This window comes from Nyctereutes procyonoides, unplaced genomic scaffold, assembly GCF_905146905.1.
Source record: "Nyctereutes procyonoides isolate TBG_1078 unplaced genomic scaffold, NYPRO_anot_genome, whole genome shotgun sequence".
Taxonomy (NCBI): Eukaryota; Metazoa; Chordata; class Mammalia; order Carnivora; family Canidae; genus Nyctereutes; species Nyctereutes procyonoides.
Genome location: NW_026575049.1, coordinates 29,757,810 through 29,778,398, shown reverse-complemented (window position 1 = coordinate 29,778,398; position 20,589 = coordinate 29,757,810). Strand labels below are relative to the sequence as shown.

At 52.8% G+C, this 20,589-nt stretch overlaps 1 protein-coding gene across 3 annotated transcripts in view; it reads left to right on the top strand.

Annotated features, from left to right (window-relative positions):
• TOM1 (target of myb1 membrane trafficking protein) overlaps nt 1-20,589 on the top strand; it is a 39,832-nt gene that overhangs the window by 1,903 nt on the left and 17,340 nt on the right. For 2 of the 3 annotated variants that reach the window (XM_055328387.1, XM_055328388.1), the window contains exons 2-6: nt 14,642-14,726; nt 17,742-17,820; nt 18,715-18,864; nt 19,146-19,280; nt 19,374-19,520. In XM_055328387.1, coding sequence (XP_055184362.1) covers nt 14,642-14,726; nt 17,742-17,820; nt 18,715-18,864; nt 19,146-19,280; nt 19,374-19,520 — 596 coding nt within the window. The remainder of the gene's footprint in view (nt 1-14,641; nt 14,727-17,741; nt 17,821-18,714; nt 18,865-19,145; nt 19,281-19,373; nt 19,521-20,589) is intronic. The other variant, XM_055328389.1, reaches the window with a different exon arrangement.

Genomic DNA, 20,589 nt, shown 5'->3' with positions numbered 1-20,589 from the left:
AATACTTCAGAGCCCAAACCAAATTTTACTCCTGGAAGGATCCTTACCCTGGGGGTCTTCTAACTCAGGGTTCTCATCAGAATTCCCTGGAAGACTTGTTAAAGTCAGATGGCTGACTGGGCCCCACCCCAAGAGTTTCTGACTCTATAGGTCTGGAGTTTGCCCAAGAATATGCATTACTGACAAATTCCCAGGTGATGCTAATGCCACTGGATTGGAAACCACATGTTGAAAACCTCCATTCTAGCCCATCCCCTTCATTTCACACAGGAGAAGACAGAAGCTGGAGAGAAGGTGGAGACTCTGACTCACCCAAGCCCCCGTGAATTGGTAGTGAAGTGTGATGAACTCCCCAGAACCAATGAAATTTGAACCAAAGCTGAAGAGGCTCTCAAAGTAGAATTAAATGAAGAATAGCTGCCATTTGAGCAAATGCCTTCAGTATTCCATATGTTTTCTCTTTTAGAGAAAGAGATTGGCTGTGATTATTGACGACCTAGTAGTTCTGTAAACTATAGTAGTAAAATAATCTCAAGGTTGCCAACTCCACCCCCCTATTGTGAGTAGGGCCCTGTAGAATTGGCATCCCTGAGCACAGCGAGTTCCAGTGCTACTTATCAGGGATGTCACTCAACTCATAAAGCTTTCATCCACCCTCATACCCAAGCACCTTCGTGGAATGCCTACTCCAGTGTGCATCCTTCAAAGCTCAGACATTGTCACCTCCTCCCTGAGGCCTTCCCTGACCCCCTTCCTGACCCCTTCAGATCCAGCTGTCACTTTCATGCTCCTCCATCATCCCCACTCCTCAGGCTTCTTCATTCTCTGCCTTTGGGCTCTGAGCCTCTACTTCCTCCTGGGTGGAATGGTGGCTACAAGAGCATCTGCCTCATCTGCCTCTCCGGGTTGGGTGGTAGTGAGAGTGAAGCGAGGACCACCACCCCCACCCCCCGCCCCGCCCCGGGAGTGCCTGGCACATTGTGAGTGAGTTAGCTCTTGCTGTCCTCATCATTGTTTCTATTATTTCCACCATCGCACACTAATGGAGCCCTGTCCCATTCTGTTAGTAGTTGCACATATGTGTCTCCCCAGCTAGACTAGACTTTCTGAGAGCAGGGACTGGACCTTACTGGTCAGGACCCTCGGCACCTGGCATGGTTGCTAGCCCATAGTAGGAGGGAAGAAAGGGGAAAAAGAAAGTGACCTCTTGTGAGCAAATACCATGTGCCAGGAACCATGCTGGTACCCTGGTTATTAATATCCATGGTGACGCTATAAGGTTTTGCTGTTTTTTCCATTTTACCAGAAGTGTGAGGGAACATATCATCTCACAGCTACTCGGGATCAGAATCCAGACCCGGGTTTCTCTGGCCCAGAGCACCCATCCTCTCCTACCCCTCACCACCCTGTATCTGGCTGATCAGTGCATACTTGGGATTTATGTTAGTTCCACCTTCCAAGAGCCACAGATTAGCTTTGCTGATTATGGTATACACGTGAGTCTGTGCACATTGCCAGGTCACTCAGCCTTATCGTTCAGTAGGAGAGCTTCCCAAGAGCAGCAGCCTGTGGCTGAAAGGGTTCCAGATAATTAGCACTAGATGGTGTTGACAGAGCCCTCTCCTTGCAAGGATTTCAAAACCCTTCCCAGTATCCTCTGAGGACAGATCCTATGGGTTGTTTCATACACAGACGTCAGAAGGCAACCCAAGAAGCCCATTGTCCATTTCTGACCGTCAGCTCACCCCTGGCACTTTGAGTCAGAGATCCAGCTGACTCAGAAAGCAAGCTGCAAACAACAGATGCTGTAAATATGGGCAATTCCTGAGGACCAGCCCCCAGTGCTTGGGGTGGAGATGGTGGTAACTGGATATGATGGGAGAACTCAGAGCCTAAGGCCAAGCTCTGGGATGGACAGGAGAGGGGAAGAAGTCAGGCAAAGCTGCCCTTGGATCCACAAAGACCAAGCCAGGGGAGCCGCAGGAAGGAGTTGTAGAGGGGAGACGCCATGTGCGTGTTAGTAGGGAGAACACCCCGGGCCCTCTGGAGTGCCATTTTGGGTGTGATGAGCTGGAAATCAAATTGGCTGCTCAAGCGATGTCGTCGAGGGAATGGCAAGCTGGGAGGCAGGAGACTTGGGCCCAGCTCCAGTTCTGCTCCTGACTATGGCATGTCCCCTCTCTGTTGCCCATAGCCTGTCTATAATGGGCTACCATTCTCCTTCTACTTTCAGAGCACAGCCTGAAAGCCTAGGGGATGCTAGGCTGAGGAACAGCCTAGGGGACAGGTAAAGGACAGGGAAGGATGGACACTCGAGGGAAGAAGGGAGCCTAAGGGCCTTGAGAGGAGAGGTAGAACGGCTCCACAGGCTTGGAGGGCAGAGAGCGACGTCACCGAGGGGAGCTCAGGGTCAGCACAGGCAACCCTAGCATCTGGCACATGTGTTGCATGCTCCCCACTGCTGGAGGGGTGAAGGCAGAGGCCAGAGGGGAGGGAGGCTGTAAGGAGGATTCCCACAGTGGCTGCCAGGAAGGACTCGACCAGGATTTGCAAACTTTCTGGAAAGGGCTAGACAGTAAATATTTACGGTTTTGTGGACCTGTGGACCCTGTCATGACCACTCAGCTCTGCCCTTATGGCATAAAGGCAGCATGGACCATGTGTAGGTGAATGGGCAGGACTGCGTTCCAGTCAGACTGTTTATGGCACTAACATGTGAATTTCATATCTTTTTCACATGTCATGAAATAATACTCTTTGAATTTGTTTTCAACCATTTAAAACTATGAAAACCGTTCTTAGCCTGTGGGCCATACGAAAGCACTCTCACTTGGCACATGTGTTCATTGTTTGCTGACCTGGATCAGACCAGCTGGCTACATGCAGAGTGATGGAAGGCAGCATTCTTCAGAGTGGGATCCCAAAGAACCCCACATCACAGATGCCCAGGAGGCTCCAGCCCTGAGACTCAGATTCCCTCCTACTTCCCAAAGTGTGCCCTGGGGCACCCTCATGTCTTAAAGCTCCAGTACCCCAATCTGTTAGTGCTGGAGCCAGCTCAGAGTACAAGTCTTTGTCAGGAAGGTAATAGGGAACGATATCAAGAAAGGACTTTGTGTCAACTGGCTACATACATAGTACGTGCTGCGGTAAGGCATCCCGGATGAGTTCTTGAGTCGCACAAGATGGTCTGAGCCCTGGTTCAGCCTCCACCAGCTTCATTACCTGGGCCAGTTACATAACCTCCCTGCTCCTCAGTTTCACCTCTGTAGGATAAGGACAATAATAGCACGTATCACTTGGGGCTGCTGTTCTGCCGTGTTGGGAGGTTGTGGTGTTGGGAAGCACTCAGCCCAGTGCCTGCCAGACAGTAAGTGGCTATTAGCTGCTGTGATCTTTCTTACTGGTGTTATCATCGTCGCTGGGGCATAGTCTACATTAGTGACAGAGCCAAAGCATCAACCCAGTGCCACGACTCCAGTGCAGCCTCTGTGTTGGCCTGGTGTCACTGGGCCATGCGCAGTCTCGGCTGGTGGCAGCCACATTCATAGACAGGTCAGGTTTCAGGCTGTGGGGTGGATCCGATTCTTCCCTGGAAATTAAAGCCTTTGCCTGATCCTGTGGATAGAACTGGTGAATAGGTTTTGTTCCCTCACTGATCTCAAAGAAATAAGAGTAAAGTGCCGGATTTCCGCTCTTCTGGTTTTAGAAAACAAAACAAAACAGAACAGAACCTTCAGTGTCTTCTAATTAACTTGGAGCCATCACCCCGTGAGAAACGGGATTCAGGACAAGTTAACTCTTTACTTCCTTACCAAGGAGGTCTCAGTCTAGGCTAGCACTCTGTAGACTGCTGTCCTTCGTGTGCCACCTTTAGGATTTATATCTGTCCTGTGCCAACTTTCATTTTATTTTCAGAGTATTTTCTTTTTATTGGCTCACCGTTTTTAATATGACCTCATCTTGTGTAATTATATCCATGAAATCATGAAATAACTCATGTTTGTTTTTCTCTTCTACATTAAAGTAAATATGTGACTCTAAAAATGGCCAAGTTTGCCTGTGAGCCCACCTGACGTGATCCTGCAAAGCACCTTTGGGTCACTCTGATGCCAGCAGTCTGAATAGGGTCAGAACTTAGACCCTGCATCAGAAGATCTGGTGTCAGGCGCCCACTCTGCCCTTTCCTGGCACTTCCTGTGTCTCCCAGGCAGGTGACAAACCTCTGAGACCCCTGCCTTCATGAACATTGGAAAGAACGCTGAAAAGTGCCGTGGAGAACCAAACTGCTGTGTGAGATCTGTGGGTGGAACTGGGCTTTGTTCCTGATGAGGAGGGAGGAGAAGATCCAGGAGGGAAGGGAAGAGCCAGGGCCAAGAGGGAGGTAAGGAGAGAACAGAGCCCACCAGACTGCATGGGGCAGAGACCCACAGAATCTAAGAGTGCACAGGTGTCCCCTGTTTGATGGGAACTTGTTTGCATTGATACAGTATAAACCCTGGCGTGTCTAACTTGATGTGTCAACTTGGCTGGGCCATGGTATGCACAGATATTTGCGAAGCATTATTCTAGATGTTTCCATGAAGTTATTTTTCAGAGGAGATCAGTAGACTTTGAGTAAAGCAGATTGTTCTCCATGGTGTGGGTGGGCCTCATCTAATTAAGTGACAGTCGTAATAGCAGAAAGGCTGGCCTCCCTAGATGAGGGAATTCCGCCAGCAGACGGCCTTTGGACTCATGTCCCTCTGTGCCCTAGGGCTCCAGCCTGCTGGCCTGCCTGCCATGCAGATTTTGAACTTGCCAAGCCTCCACATTCATGTGAGCCAATCCAAAGAAATAGATTGATCTCAATAGGTAGAGAGAGATGAGAGAAAGAGGAACCGACAGGGGGAGGGGGTGTCGTCAGTAACGTCTTTTACACTCACAGTGGAGGAGGGAAAAGAATGTAACGGGCACCTTGGCCAGCCACGTCAAGCCTCTCCTCCCACTGCCTTGCCCCCTCTTACCAGACAGTTTTGCCAAAGCCACTCCTCGTAACTGAAATGTTCTGCAGTTAGGGCTATAGTTAGTTACATTGACTTTCAAATTGTGGGTTGCAGAAGTAATGCCCTCTGTAAGGTATTTCAGAGTTCCTCTTGTGGCCTGTGGTTGCAGAATGGCAGGAGAGAGGCAGCCAGGGTTTTAAGGAAGACAGCTCAGCGACTTAAGAAACTGGTAGAACTTTCCACTGGGTCTGAAGAGACTTGTTCATTTGGAGCATAGGCCTCGAGTTTGCTGGCCGAGAAAAAAATGGCTTCTGTATGTGTGTTACTCAAAAACCTTTTATTGTGGGGGTCGCCTGCCTGGGCAGCTCAGTCCATTAAGCATCTTACTCTTGATCTCAGTTCGGCTCTTGAGTTCAAGCCCCATGTTGAGCTCCATGCTGAGTGTGGAGCTGGGTGTTGAAACTTTCAAATGTTAATTGTTTGATATTTTTGTAGTCAATAACATTTGTTTTCATGATCGCTGTGTGCTAGGTAGGATACAAAGCACTTGAAATGCATTCCCTCATTTCCTCCTCAGACAGCCCTGGGAAGTGAATGATTTTTTTTTTTTTAATCGCATGATGCAGGGGAGAAACTGAGATACGGAGAGTTTAAGGAATTCATTCCGGATGGGGGCACCTGGCTGGCTCAGTCAGTAGCGCATGTGATGCTTGATCTTGGGGTCATGAGTTCAAGTCCCACATTAGGTGTAGAGTTTAAATAATTTTTTCTTTAAAGGGGAATTCACTCAAGGTCCCACAGCCAGTGAGTCAGGACTTGAAACAGAATTTGTCTGTGTCCAGATCCCACTCTTCTAACTTTTCCACCTCTTTGCTTCCCCTTAGAATTGAAAGGAGGCTGCTGGGTTTCCTTTTGAGTGAAGATACCTGGATCGATCTGGAATGGTTTTGTTTGTAATGGCTCTTTCTGTGGTTCTCTCCCACCGCCACCATTAGCATATTGCTTATCGCCTGTCCTCTTCCTCCCTTCCCACCCCCCATGGCAGGAGACACTGTGCTGCCTCTCTTATGGGGGAGCAGAGCCTTGCTTAGGAGCTGCCTGAGAGTCCACTCGGCTCTCAGTGGCCAGACCTGTGTCACATGGCCACTTTAGCTCCAGGGGAGGCTAGAAAAGCTAAGTGCTGTGGCCAGTGGAGAGTGAGTGGCTTTCATGACAAATTCTGTAGGAGTCCCCTCCACAAGGTAAAATTAATAAATAGTTAATGTAGTCCCAGAGTGTGTTAATGCAAATACAGGATCCAGTGCAGGCAGGTGTGGGAGTTCCCATGCTGCCTTTCCAGAAGGACTGCTGAGCTGGCCTGCACCCCGAGGGGATCAGTCAGAATGGCAAAGGCTCTAGAGATCACGTCCAGGGTGGTGTGGTCACAGGAACTGAAAACATTAGTGCGGAGGACAGATGAAGAGGGGACATGGTACTTTTTAAAAATATTCAAAGGCGGGGGCGTCTGGTTGCCTCAGGTGGTTAAGCCACGGACTCTTGATTTTGGCTCAGGTCATGATCTCAGGGTCCAGATATCGAGTCCCTTGTCGGCTCCACCCAGAGTTTGCTGAAGATTCTCTCTCCCTCCTTCTGCCCCCACCAGCTCACTTCCTCTCTCGCTCCCCCTCCCTCTCTCCCTCTCTAAAGTAAATAAGTAAATCTTTTTTAAAAACACTGAAAGTACTGCAAGTTGGGAGAAAGATTAGGATTCTACAAAATAGCTACTAAGAGATCAATAGAGGCTGAAGGGTGGGAGTGTTTCACTTAAACTAAAGTGTTACAAAGGTCTATTATCCTGCTGTGTATGACCTCATCCTTCATTCAGTTAGTTATTCAGCAAACACGTACCGCAGGTTTATCAGAGGCCAGGTCCTGTCTGCTGTACCAAATTCCTGAGCCATAATAATCTCCACCCTTGAGCTCACAGCCTAATGGGAGAGAGAGAAACAAGTCAATTCTGTAGGGTTATTTTAGCAGCCCCGCCAAGCAGAACTTAAAGGTGTGGCCTGTACAAAATGCTTTTGGCCCCATGAGGGAAGGAGCAGGCCTTCGAGGGGGTCAGGGCAGCTCCACATGGTGACCTAACGTTGAGCTGGGCTTCCAAGCATGATTTAAGGTGGGGAGGCAGGCAGGAGCACATTCCTGGAAGGGAGACAACACACAGCCCTGAAGGAGCGATACTGGGGGCCACGGGTCTGGACCCCGAGTCCTGTCGGGCAAGCCCCAGTGCAGCCCCAGCCCACAGCTGAGTTTGGTCTGAAGTCGCAGGGTTGGTTTGTTCAACAGTGTCTTTGAAACACTCAAGGTTTTGTCCTGAGCTGTGCCTCTGTGTTCCAGAAGGGACACACCTGCCCACCGCTGCCCAGCAGACACGCCCCCACTTCTCCCCAGGGACCAGAACAGGGTCGCTTGCCCACTCCAGAGCAGCTCCCAAGGGAATGGGATTGCTGCTCTGGGTGAAGAAGGGAGGAGTGGCTGCTGGGGAGACTGCACAGGGTCCGCCCCTGTGGGTTCTGGTGCAGATCCGTGCCAACTTTGACGATGGGCCACCCCAGGCCATGGGCATATTTCCCTCTGCCTCAGCAGCCTCACCTTTCTCCTCTGGCTGCCTGCTCCCCCTGGGATTATCTCCTTCCCTCAGGTCACTTCTTCCCAGTGCCTGAGACTGACCTGCAAGCCCTTCTGTCCTCTTCTTCCCGACTTATCATTGATTCCTTCATTCAGCAAATCTGTACATCTCCCAAGAACCTCCCTTGTCCACCTGCCCAGCCCGGCATCTTGTACTCAGCTCAGTTCAGACCTTCCCTGTTCCCTCTGCAGGTGTTCACCCTTGTCTCTTGGCTCTCTGGCTCCCTGAGCTGGCCTCGATCATGTCACTTTGCTCTGAAAGTGTTTGTCCAGCTGTCATCCCTGACCACCTTTAGGACCTCCTGCAGGGCAAGGAATATTCTTCATGTTTGCCTCCCTCGCACCTGCCACAGGGCTGGACAAATAATACTGCTGCGAGAATGTCATGGGCGGGCAGAGAGGTGGGTGTGAGGGAGATGGGCGGGCAGAAGGTGTAGAGAAAGCAGGTAGAAGGGTGGGTGGGTGGGTGGGTGGGATGGGGGCACTAGGCCGAGGACAGAGGCAGATGGCTGATAGGGAACAAGGAAGCGAACAGAGGGCAGGTGTTGCTTACAGCAAATTCCAAACATCGTATTCTTTCACTCATAAATATTTCATACCTATATCTCTAAAAGGTAAGGAATATCTTCTTTAAAAATAATCTTTAGGGGATCCCTGGGTGGCTCGGCGGTTTCACGCCTGCCTTTGGCCCAGGGCGCGATTCTGGAGTCCCGGGATCGAGTCCCGCATCGGGTTCCTGGCATGGAGCCTGCTTCTCCCTCTGCCTATGTCTCTGCCTCTCTCACTCTCTCTCTCTCTCTCGTTCTCTATCATGAATAAATAAAAATAAATCTTAAGAAAAAAAATAATTAAAAAAATAAAAATAATAATCTTTAGCCATAGTACCATTATACACTCAAAAAAAAAAAGTTAAACAAATGTGTTTTTTAAAATCCCCAAAGATTAAAAACTGAAAGGAAGTCCCCAAAGGGATCACTGTGATTCCTTTGAGTGACATGAGCAGGTGGGATTTCCAATGGAAAGATGGTGATCTGTAAATGTGGTCTAAAAGGAACATGGCTCTGCCGCCCTTGCTGGGGTAGGGTCTCAAAAGAAGGTATGTGGGAGCCACTCGGAGCTGACACACCATGTCATTGTCATAGCCTAGGGTGGGACTAGGTCAGCTGGTTGTCACAGGCCTTGAAGATCATTCCTCACTGCTCACAAGCCGCACTTCATTGAATCTAAAATGCCATGGAGAATGAAAAGAAAAAAATGCCCAGGTCATCATTTATAAGAGCCACCCCAATATCACAAGGGTTCAAAATGGAAAGGGCGACGGGAGCTTACCATCCGAGAAGCACACTGTATAGCATCAGAGCAGGACGGCGGGGCAGTTACTCAGTGTTGAACCCAGAGCAGCAGGGCAGTCTGAGGGCCGTTGGCCTTCCACAAACACTCAACAAGCCTCTGCTCTCTGTCCCACCAGAGGTAAGGCCCCCAGGAGCTCCAGGTCCACCCTAGTTGGGTAGAGCTGTCCTTGAAGGGCGGGGCAGAGTGAGAGGTGCTGGGGTTTAGAGCCACATAGCCCCCTCTGTACATCCCCATTCCTCCACTTCTAGGTGTTGGACCCCAGCTGCCCCCATGCATGGTAGAGGCTGTGGGGAGGTGACCTGAGAGGAGGTATACTGAGCAGCTTGCACAAGCTGACATTCAGTGAATGCCAGTCATTTTGTCACTATTATTCATGGTGTTACTGACACAGTGCAGGATGACAGTCCAGGTCACAGTGACACAGTCCACACTGGCAGATATATTGAGGAGCTGGCATGGGGGTAGGGCCTTAAAAGATGAGCAGGGATTAGCTGGCTCATTTCCTTCTCTATGTCAGCACATCTAGATCTCACACCCTGTCCTATCTCAGTGCCCAGTCTTTCACCTTTTTGATGGTGGCCTCCTGCTGGACCATAGACTTGCCGAGGGCAGGACCTGGTTGGTTTTGCAGATGAAAGGATGTTCTAGTTGGAAATAATGTTTGAAGAGAAGAGTGTGAAGGTGACAGTCTGGGCCTGGGGAGGGTGACAGGGCCTGAACAAGAGCTGCCACTGTGATGACAGACTGGGTACAAACTGAGATGCACCGAGTGGCTGGAATTCACAGACTGGGTGACTATTTGAATATGCAGAGTGGTGGGGAGAAAGCTCTATGCTGCTCCCACCAAGACTGACGCAGGAGCAAATATTCAGTGAGGTTTAAGTGTGTGGTGCTGACCACTGGTTCCGCCAAGCGCCCACAGACGTGGACTTCTCCAAAGCAGTGGAAGGAGCCGAGAAGGTCACTGTCTTCCAACTGTGGGGAGTCCCCCTCCCTCAAGAATCAGGCTGGGACCAGGGGCCAAGAGCTGTGTCTGTGGTGGCCACTCTTGCCTGCTCTCGCCCCAGGTCACAGTCATGGTACTTAGCAGTTACTCATTACTGCTCTTTACCTGACATCTGGCTGAAATGTCACAGTGCCCGTGAGGCAAGCAGTCTTACCTTGGTTTTACAGAGGAGGGAACAGAGACTGAGTGGGCCTGTAATCCCCAACTTAGGACATGGGGCTAGACTCATCCCACTCCTGCAGCCTGTGCTGCTGCCCAGCCTGACTGGACCTGCCACTGTGCCAGGCAGACTTTCTGGAGCCTTCCCGGAAAGGTGATGTCGATGTCTGCACGAGGCCTGACACAGAGAGGACAGGCAGACAAGGGCCTCATGATCCACAGCCAAGGATAGCCAGCCCCTGCACAGCTGCCCTGCGGCCTGAACCCAGGCGGGGCTTTGCAGGGCCTGGCGTCCTCAGGAGCTGGGGACAAGAGCAGAACAGCTGCCCGGGACCTTTGAAGGTTACCACCCATAGCCCAAAGGGTGGGAAGCCGGTTATCATTCTTTGTTTTTCTTCCTTTTTAAAATAGCAAGCTGAGTTACTTTTGTGGTTAAAAACAAAAACAAAACAAATATTCCCAGATTCCTATGGCTTTAAATTTCTGCCCTCAGTGGAGGATGCCCACTCCATGGAATTCTTCATTAAGGAAGTCTGGAAACTCCCCAGAGCTGCAGGGAGCTGGCATGCGAGGCACAGGCTGTGCCTGTCCTGCTCTGGACACACCTTTCTTCTGCCAAGATGGCCCGGGTGGGTCTTGTGTCTCCACTGCCTCTTCCTCCTCTTCCTCTCCCTGGTTACGCTCACTGAAACCTCCTTTTGACCCCCTCACCCCATTCCCCAAAAGAACTCTGTCCTCTGCATGGCTCTGCCCCCTCAGGATTGGAGAACTTGGAGCTCTGCTGAGGTAGGGCTCAGACCTGTGCTCCCTGTCCTCTTGCACCCCCCAATTCCCTGCCATGGTGTTCCTCTGCCTTATAAATCCCCCAGCTGCCCCTTAGCCTACCTAGTGCTTGCCTTTCCAAACTGACCTGAATCCCTTCTAAGACTGAAATGCTCCTCCCCCAGGAGAAGAGAGGTGCCCCTCACTTTCAGGGGTCACTGGCGGGGGGGTCTAACACTGAGAGGTCTGCTGGTGGAGCCAGGGCTCCGGGACGAGGGGACAGGAGGATGCTTCTGGAAGGGCAGAGCTCCCCGGCCCCTGGGGACCACTGTGTGACCACTCTGTGTGTCAGTCCCCTCCTCAGGTAGGGTCAGTGATGCACACCTCGTGGGGCCAGGAGGATCCAGCTGTGTTCCTATATAAACAGCTCACAGTGCTTGATCTATAACTGGGGAGTTAAAGGGTTGCTGAGGAAGGGCAGGTGGGTCAGGCCAAGAGCCGGGGGGAGCCTTTGGAGGATTTGGGACACGAGAGGGACATGATCACTTCTAGGTTCAGAAAGTTCACTCTGGGGCAGCAGGGGACATGGAGGGAAAGAAGCAAGGCAGGAGTCGTCGAGGCAGCTGGCCTTAGCAGAATGTTGTGGCCGGGAGCTGGAGGTGACAGTCCTCTGGCCCATGTGACTGGGGGTCACCAAGGTGTGGTTTCTGAAGGAGCAGCAGGTTCCACATTTTGATTAGCCACTGTCCCCCCACATCCTCCAAAAAGGAGCCTGGCTCCCTCCGCACAGAGAAGTACCCGTCCACCTCTCTTTAGTTCTTCCCACATGGCTCAGTAAGTGTGCAAGTCCCCAAGGGTGGGCGATGTGACATAAAGGAGCCACAGGACATCATTGTGGGACAAACAAGCCCATCTTTCAGCCCTTTTAAAGGAAACCTTCCTCATCACCTCCCCCAGCCATAGTCTAGGGAGTAAAGCACCTCGCCCTGCTGCTGGGTCCCTACCTGGGTGTCCCAGCTGCCTGGCTCGTACCCTGAGCTACCCTAGCGTCTGTCTGTCCACAGGACCTCAGGCGGAACGAAGGTCAGGCCTTTTCAAAACCAACATCATAGGGATCCCTGGGTGGCGCAGCGGTTTGGCGCCTGCCTTTGGCCCAGGGCGCGATCCTGGAGACCCGGGATCGAGTCCCACGTCGGGCTCCCGGTGAATGGAGCCTACTTCTCCCTCTGCCTGTGTCTCTGCCTCTCTCTCTCTCTCTCTCTCTCTCTCTCTGACTATCATAAATAAATAATAAATAAATAAATAATAATAAATAAATAAATAAATAAATAAATAAATAAATAAATAAAATATTCAAAACCAACATCATAGAAACCAGTTTTAGGGAGCTGACTGCCAGCCCAGCCCAGCCCAGCCCAGGCAGCCCAGCCCAGGCATCGTCCTGCAGAATGGGCCTGTCTGCCCAGCTAGTAAAGGGCCCTGCCCTGTCGCAGGGCCTAGGCTCTCAGTCTGCCTCAGCCCCTTTGGGCACCACAGGGCGGGGACCACATGTGCCTTACTGGTCCACCATTGCTTCCATCTCCAGTGCCAGGAGCAGACCTGGCACATGAGTAGCTGTGCAGCAAGTGAGGGGCCCCTTAGCCCCCCGCAGCCTCAGCTCTCTGGGTGAACAGAGCCAGAGGGTCCCCTGTGCAGGACGGCTGTACAGTCACATCAGATAACAAGCCACATGGGCCCAGTCCTTCAGGAGCTGTTGGTCGACACCAGACCACTGACGGCACCGTGCTGGCAGGTGCCCTGTGCCAGCAGGAGCCAGGTCTGGGAGCTAGGGGAGAGGGCTGTGATGGAGGGGGATGTGGATAGTGCCCAGCATCAGGACACCAAGGGTCTTATTACTCCCTGAACCTTAAAACATTGACCGGTCCTATCTTGTCCCACAGTCCTAACTAGGGTACATTGCATGCCAGCCAGTGGTAATTTGTAAGCTAGAATGTTGGCCCCAAAAAAGCAGGAGACTGGACTATTTCTGTGCTCTGTGGAGCTTATCTAATGGGGCGCCCGGGAGGCTCAGTCAGTTAAGTGTCCAACCCTTGATCTCAGCTCAGGTCCAATCTCAGGGTTGTGAGTTCAGGCTGCACATTGGGCTCCACACTGGATGTGGAGCCTACTTAAACAAAAACGAAAAACTGGGCTGCATGAGGATAGATTCTAGAAGAGTGCAGAGGGGAGTGACCCTGGCCTTGACAGCCTTGAGAATGTTGTAGCTGACTCCAGGCTGGAAATCCTACCCTCTGATTTGGCCTGAACCAGGTAGAGGTCACAGTTGCCCAGCATTGTGAGTGCACTAACTGCCACTAGATTGTATAATTTAAAATGGCTAATTTTATGTGATGCAGGCTTCACCTCAATGTAAAAATAAAAGAACCGCTGCCCCTTACCGAGCATCTATTTTGTGGCAAGAACCATGCAGATGCCTTGTTTGTATTATTGCCACTCCCTTGGGGCTGTTCTGCGGGGTGGCTTGTGTCCGCCCAGTCTTCAGACAGACACTGGCTCCAAGGAGAAGAGGCCAGGCCAGCTGCTGGTAACGGAGGCGAGACTTCAACTACTCTGGACCCTTTGCTTCGTAGGTAAAGAATGTCTCTGGGAGGTTTGAGAGGAAACTGGTCCAGTAGGGCCCCTTGGTCTGGGACACAGGAGACAGATTTACTCTCCATTGTGTGCCACTTTGGAACCGTTTACATTTTGAACCGTGTGAATGGTTACCAAAAGATAAGAGTCAACAAGGGACATTTTCTTTGCAAAAATAAAACACTATCACCACCATTTCATGTCAAAAACAAGCACTATAAGGCCAGGGCTGCTGGATTCCTGGCCCCATTCATTGCATGGGTAGACAGAGTTGAGAATTAAATGACATGTACTGTACGATTCCTTGTAATGGAGTACGTAGGGCATCAGAGCTGTAAAGACTGTATTGGGACACCTGGGGGGTTCAGTGGTTGAGCATCTGCCTTTGGCTCAGGTCATGATCCTGGAGTCCTGGGATCAAGTTTCACATTGGGCTCCCTGCCCAGCAGGGAGTCTGCTTCTCCCTGTCCTCTGCCCCTTTCCCATGACTCATGCTCCTGGTCTCTCTCTCTCTCTCAAATAAATAAAATCTTTAAAAAAAAAAAAAAAAAGAAAGAAAGAAAGTGTAGTGGTGGTTGCCAGGGCTGTGGGAGGGGAGGGTGGGGAGTTAGAGTTGTACGTTTACAAGATGAAAAAGGTGGCAAGGATGGCTGGTGGGGATGGCTGCACAACACTGTGAGTATATTTGATGCCCCTGAATTATACACTAAAAGATGGTTAAGATTGCAAGTATTATGTGTATTTTAACATAATTAAAAGAGTAAATATACAGAGATAGAGTACAGCCCTATAATACAGAAATAAAGTACAGCACACCCCCCCCCAAAAAAAAAGCATTAAATGACAAAACGGGACAAGGCAGGTAGCCATTCGCACATGGCCTGGCCCTTCTTGGGTGCCCAGAAAGCATCTGTCATTGTCCTCCTCCTCCTCCTCCCTGGCTCTTCCTGCCCTGGCTCTTCCCACCCTGGCCCCGCACCACACACCTGCACGCAGCTATCTGACTTTGTCCATCTGGCACCCGGCCGCTCCCCCCACCCCCACACACACACTGTGACTTGTGCTCTCTCCTCTGCAGAGAAGGCGACAGATGGCTCCCTGCAGAGCGAGGACTGGGCCCTCAACATGGAGATCTGTGACATCATCAACGAGACGGAGGAAGGGTGAGGCCTGCAGGAGGGACTGGAGTGGGGATGGGTGGGCCCAGAGATGGCCGGCAGCAGCCCAACCTGCCCTCCCCTCTGGAGGACTCCTGTCCCATCCTTGCTGTGGCACACAGGTAGACCCTGCTGGTGGCCCTTGGTACCAGGAGGGCTGCAGACATTGTCCAGGTCCCACCCTAGGCAGAAGTGTGGCGTTTTAGGCATTTGGGAACCAAAATCCCACCCAACACTGTCATTAGACGGACCAGAGAGAGACACGCCCCTGGCAGTTGTCAGGCCACGCGTGTTTCTCAGTGGTGGCCTGGTCAACTAGACCCCTTAGAACATCCCTGGGCCACATCCTCCAGGACAAGGCCAGCTGGCAGCCCCCGACATTGGGACATGGCCCCAAGCACCGTTCTGCATTCTGTGGCCTGGAATGGGCAGGGGGGACTCCCAGCTTTCTCTATGAGCAATAGACTTTCATTTCCTTAAGATTGGGGTCAGGGGACACAGAGAAGACAATGACAGTAAAGCAGAAATGAGAACCCATCGGCGTTAGCCTCTCCTCAACATTTCCAGTATGCAGGTCACACCGGGGCGCATGCTGTAGTGGAGGCATCGTGGCCGTGGGTTCTTGGTCTCTGACTAGCTGTCACTGACCAGCTGTGTGACCTTGGGCAAGTCACTGTACCTCCCTAGGTCTTAATCCTCGGAGGTAAAGCTCTTTTAGATTCTTCCAGCAATAAGCCCAAGGTCCTGAATGGGGCAGAGAGGCCAAGCAGGGTCAGTGTCCTTCTCAGGAGAACCCAGAAAGGATGGGATATGGTGTGACCACTATAGCCATCAGGAAGGACTGCCTGACAAGGCCTTTGTTCTGGAAAATCAGAACAGCCGGAGCAGGACCTCTTCCATTCTCACTGGGATAATCCAGTTGGCCTGTGAGGTCCCTCTTAGCCAGGTAGTGCTTTGTGGGGAGAGGGGCCGGCTGGAAGCAGGCAGTGGGCAAAGAGCACCCAGCTCAGCACACAGTGGCTGCAGGCAGCTTCTGCATCCCCAGTGGTGCTCAGGGCACTTGCCAAGCAGCTGGTAGAGGACACCTGCGCCACCCTGGCCTCCTGTGCATCAACTGGAGAGCGGTGAGCAGACGACAACAGCAGGACCACTGAGATAAAAGGTGGAGGGCAGGGATGCTCACAGCCTCTGGGAAGGCCTGGGGGCTTCATGGATGTCCTTGGAGAAGCAAGCCCCTGCTTCCTCGTAAACATTGGTGGAACTGGGGCTCATGCGAGTGTGGGTTCAGTTGCTGCCGTTGATGTGAGCACAACCTATGTTGCAGGCCCTGCATGAGACACTAGGGACCAGCAGTGAGCAAAGCAGATGGGACCCTTGGCCTCACCAAGCTTGTCATCTAAACTCAAGTCTCTGGTCTACCCTGCACAGTGTTGTGGCCTCCTTGTCATCCACTCTGTGCTCCTGACCTGTTACTAGAGACAAGAGGCCCCACAGCCATTGCACCTCAGCCAGGACTTCTGATTCCCAGTCTCTGGGCCCCTCTATGAGAAGTGGAGACAGGTCCCTTTAGAGAGCTGAGGCTGCAAGCGAGGAGTTCTGAGGGTGAGGAGGGGCCCCAGTGCCCTGTCTCCTGGGACAGGGGCCCAGCCCGCCAGAGAAAAATGAACATAAAGCGTGTCCTCTCCGTCACAGCCTTGATTAGGCCTCCATGGATCCTCCCCTCCTTCCCTGCCGCCTTCACCCATGTTGGGGGGCCCGTGTCAGGGTTTCTGCCTTTCCTGACCTGCCCTTGACAGGGTCAGCACTGAACAGATGCCTGGCAGACATCTGGCCCCAGGAGACATAGGAATCGCTCATGCTCCTGGAGCGGGCTGGGCTCTGTCAAGGCAAAGTGTCAAAAAAAAAAAAAAAAGTGTCAAAGGAGATGCCATCCCCGCCCTCTGGGAGGCACCTCTTTAGCCAGGCAGCACCTGGGTAGGAGCCACAATGCAGTGCGCACCAGGGAAATGGACTGGGACAGCCTTGGGTGAGGCCGGTTTTAGCTGTGCCTTCACCAGGTAGGCATGGAAGTTGGGGGCCCCAAAGCCTTTTAGGCCAGAGCAGTTGGGGCCACATGGACTTCACCCGAACAGTGTGGAAGGACAGGATGCAGGGGTGAGGCAGTTCCGGTGGAGTGGGCGATAGGGTGGGGGTGTAGGCTGCCGCCAAGGCCTTCAGGGCTCCCCCCACACTTGGGTGTCTCCACCCTGCCTACCGTGACCACTGGGCCTCTCCAGCCTCTCCCTCTGCCTCCCCACTCGGCCTCCCTTCAGTCCCTTCCACCCCTGCCTGAACCACTTCCCTTGCCGCCCACAGCTGGCTCCATCACTTGCTCACATCCAGCTGGGATGCCACCTCCTCTGAGAGGACTCCCCTGAGCCCCCTCCCCAACAGCCACTCACTCTGACTGCAGGCCTCTCTCCTTCCCCACATGGATGTGGGTCTCCCCGGGACACGTGGTCCTTGAAAGCAGAGCTGCGTGTTCCCCAGAGTGTCCCCAGCCCCCAGCATGGTGCCAGCACGTGTGGCTACTTAGACGAGTAGAAGGATGTGGCAGGGAGGCCAGGGAAGGGGCACTGGGACTCTATGCCTGCAGGTGACTGGTTCTCAAACCTCAGTGTACCCCGGGGGCATGGTGAGCACACAGCCTCCCCGAGGGCTTGGCTCAGGGTCTAGGCTGGGAGCCTGGGGTTTACGTGTTTGACAAACCGTCATGCCTCCCCTGCCAGGGGATTCTGGTGCAGGGGGTCCAGGGTCCATACACGGAGAATCCTTGCCAGGTATTTTATGACCTACTGAGGACTTCTGGGGGGCAGGCAGTTTGTGTAGTGATTCAAACCTACGTGTTCAACAGGACACAGAACAAATAAATGCCATGGCCTGTGTTCCGTGCCTCCTGACCTTAGTTAGGCAGGCAGCCCCATGTGTTGGATAAGAAGGTTCCATTCCTCAGCCCATCTTTCCTTTTGTCCTCCTGCCCAGTCCCAAAGATGCCTTCCGAGCAGTGAAGAAGAGAATCGTAGGAAACAAGAATTTCCATGAGGTGATGCTGGCTCTCACGGTGAGTGCCCTGTCCATCCGTGTGTCTGTCCATGGTAGAACCACACCTCCTCCCAGGCCCAGCAGGACTCCAGCCGCCCTGGGGCTCCTCTTGCAAGGGCTGGGAAGGAAAGGTCTGCGGGCGAAGCGCTGTCCTGTGTGTGCTAGCAGATGCAGAGTGGCATGAGAAGCCACTTGGAAAAGTTCTCTCCAACCTGCTGGCCTAGGGAACAGACTGAGGGACCCACATCTCTCCAGAACCGGTCACGGAGAGCTTGTGCCACAGAACCTGCCAGGTGACATAGAAGCTCAGTAAACCCAGACGTTGGCAGGGCAGAAAGCCTGGCAGGCCACACTGGGTGCTGACCGGCCCTTGGATGCCCTGAAAAATGAACATAAAGCAAATCCCAGTGGCTGGGGACAAGCCAGGCAAGAGGGGACATCCTGGCTGTCGCAGGAGTTTGGCTGGGATGGAGATGAGAGCACTGTGTCCCAGCCTCCCCTACAGCAGCACTCGCATCCGGGGAGTCTGGCTACGCTGAAAAGCAAGGCACTTGTGCCCAGCAGTAGGAACAAGAAGCAGGGAGGGAAGTTCAGTGCCTTTTTCTGGGGCTGCAGGGTCACCAACTGATTATGAAAGTTCACTTTGGTTTCCACTTGGAGAGCTACCCGCCCCCTGAAGTAGTCACTTCAGAAGCAGCATCAGGATAGGCACCCCTCAGCGGGGGCCGCTAACCAGCACACCAGCCCCCGAATCATGGCACGGTCCCCGCTTCTCTGGGTTCCAGGGTCTCCCTCTAGGGAAACCATCCCCCTCTCAGCCCCTCTGGGATAGAGACCGAATGCGAGGATGGGGTCCAGTCCTGGGTGCTCCCCCTCCCCTCATGAGTGCTCATGGGTGCCTCCCGGCCTCCAGGTCTTAGAAACCTGCGTCAAGAACTGCGGGCATCGCTTCCACTTGCTGGTGGCCAGCCAGGACTTTGTGGAGGGCGTGCTGGTGAGGACCATCCTGCCCAAGAACAACCCCCCCACCATCGTGCACGACAAGGTGCTCAACCTCATCCAGGTGAGTGCAGGCAGGCAGGCTGGCGGGGGGGTTGGAGGCTGCCCCACCATTGTTGCTCTTTTCCCCTTTGCTTCTGTCTGTTTCTCCTGCGGGGCCGTGTGGGGCCGTCTTGTTTATGCACTCACTGAAGGGTCTGAGTGTGGGGTGGCCTTGCTTGGCAGGGCCATAACCCAGACACCAACAATCAGGGAGGGACTTTTTGCTCTCTGGGGATGGGCAGGCGGCTTGCCAGGGAGACGGTGAACAGTGGTTACCGGCCGTGTCCCCTTCTCCCCTCTCAGTCCTGGGCTGACGCGTTCCGCAGCTCACCTGACTTGACAGGTGTGGTGGCCGTGTACGAGGACCTGCGGAGGAAGGGCCTGGAATTCCCAATGACCGACTTGGACATGCTGTCACCCATCCACACGCCCCAGAGGGTGAGGAGACGTCACCTGGGGAGCAGTGTGAGGGAAGGTGGGGGATTACCACCTGCCCCACTGGCCTCGCTGATCCCACCTTCCACCATCTAGACCGTGTTCAGCTCTGAGGTACCATCAGGGCAGAATTCCGTGGGCACTGACGCCAGCCATGGAGGAGACTCCACCCAGCACACCACCTCCCTGCCCATCCCGGCCACGCTCCCCAGTGACACACCCATCACACCCACCACTGAGCAGGTAAAGAAACCTGAGTCAGAGCCACGCATGGGTCAGGAAGGGCCCTTCTCGGTATGTCATCGTAGCAGCCCCATAGAGTATGTATCATTCATCCTGTTTCAAAAATGAGGCTTAAAAAAAAAAAAAAAAAAATGAGGCTTAGACAAACTCCCTTGCCCGGAGCCACACACAGGTCCTCAGAGATGGTGGTGGGATTCAAGCTCAAGGGTGCCTGACTCCCATCAGGCTCTGTCTTGCACCCCAGCCAGCGGTTCTCCAAACTGTGTACTGTGTACCCCGAGGAGCCCTTGAGGCAGCACCCAGGAGGGGGTGGGGTGGGGAGTGCCCAACAGGCAGCCTCTTCAACCACAGCATCTGCATTTTCTTTGTGGGATTTATGTGCTCAAATAAGATTCCATTTGAACAGAGGTTCTGGCTAAAAAACAGTTTTAAACTTATCTGCACAAAAATTTTTTTTAAACTCTTCTTTATGATGCTTCCCACATAAGCCTCAAGAAGGTTTGAGGTGTAGTGTTAGATGCCAGGGGCCGGGGCAGGTTTTCCTAGGGCTGTGTGTGTAGCTTTGCAGGCTCAGCTCACCCACCAGAGACCCATAGCACGCTGACTTAGCTTCTGCTCCTCTCTCTCTTCCTCTGAGAGCAGTGGGTCAAGACCACCTGCTGAGACTGGCCACCCCAAAAGGGATGTCTGCCACTGTGACCAGTATGTGTTGGGTGCACGCTTGTTCTATTTATTTATTTGTTTATGGATTTAAATAATCTCTACACTCAGCGTGGGGCTCAAACTCACAACCCTGGGATGAAGAGCTGCATGCTGTTCTGACTGAGCCAGCCAGGTGTCCCAGTGCACTCTCATTTTAGACATGGCTGTTGGGATGTGGGTCAAGACCTTGCGTTGTTGGGGTGCCCCCTTTTGAGGCGTGGTAAGAACTCCAGAGCCATCATATCAGCTAAGTGTGAAAACTTAGCTGCTAAAGGTACAGGGGAGGGACGCCTGGGTGGCTCAGCGGTTGAGCATCTGCCTTTGACTCAGGGCCTAATCCTGGATTCCCAGGATCGAATCCCACATC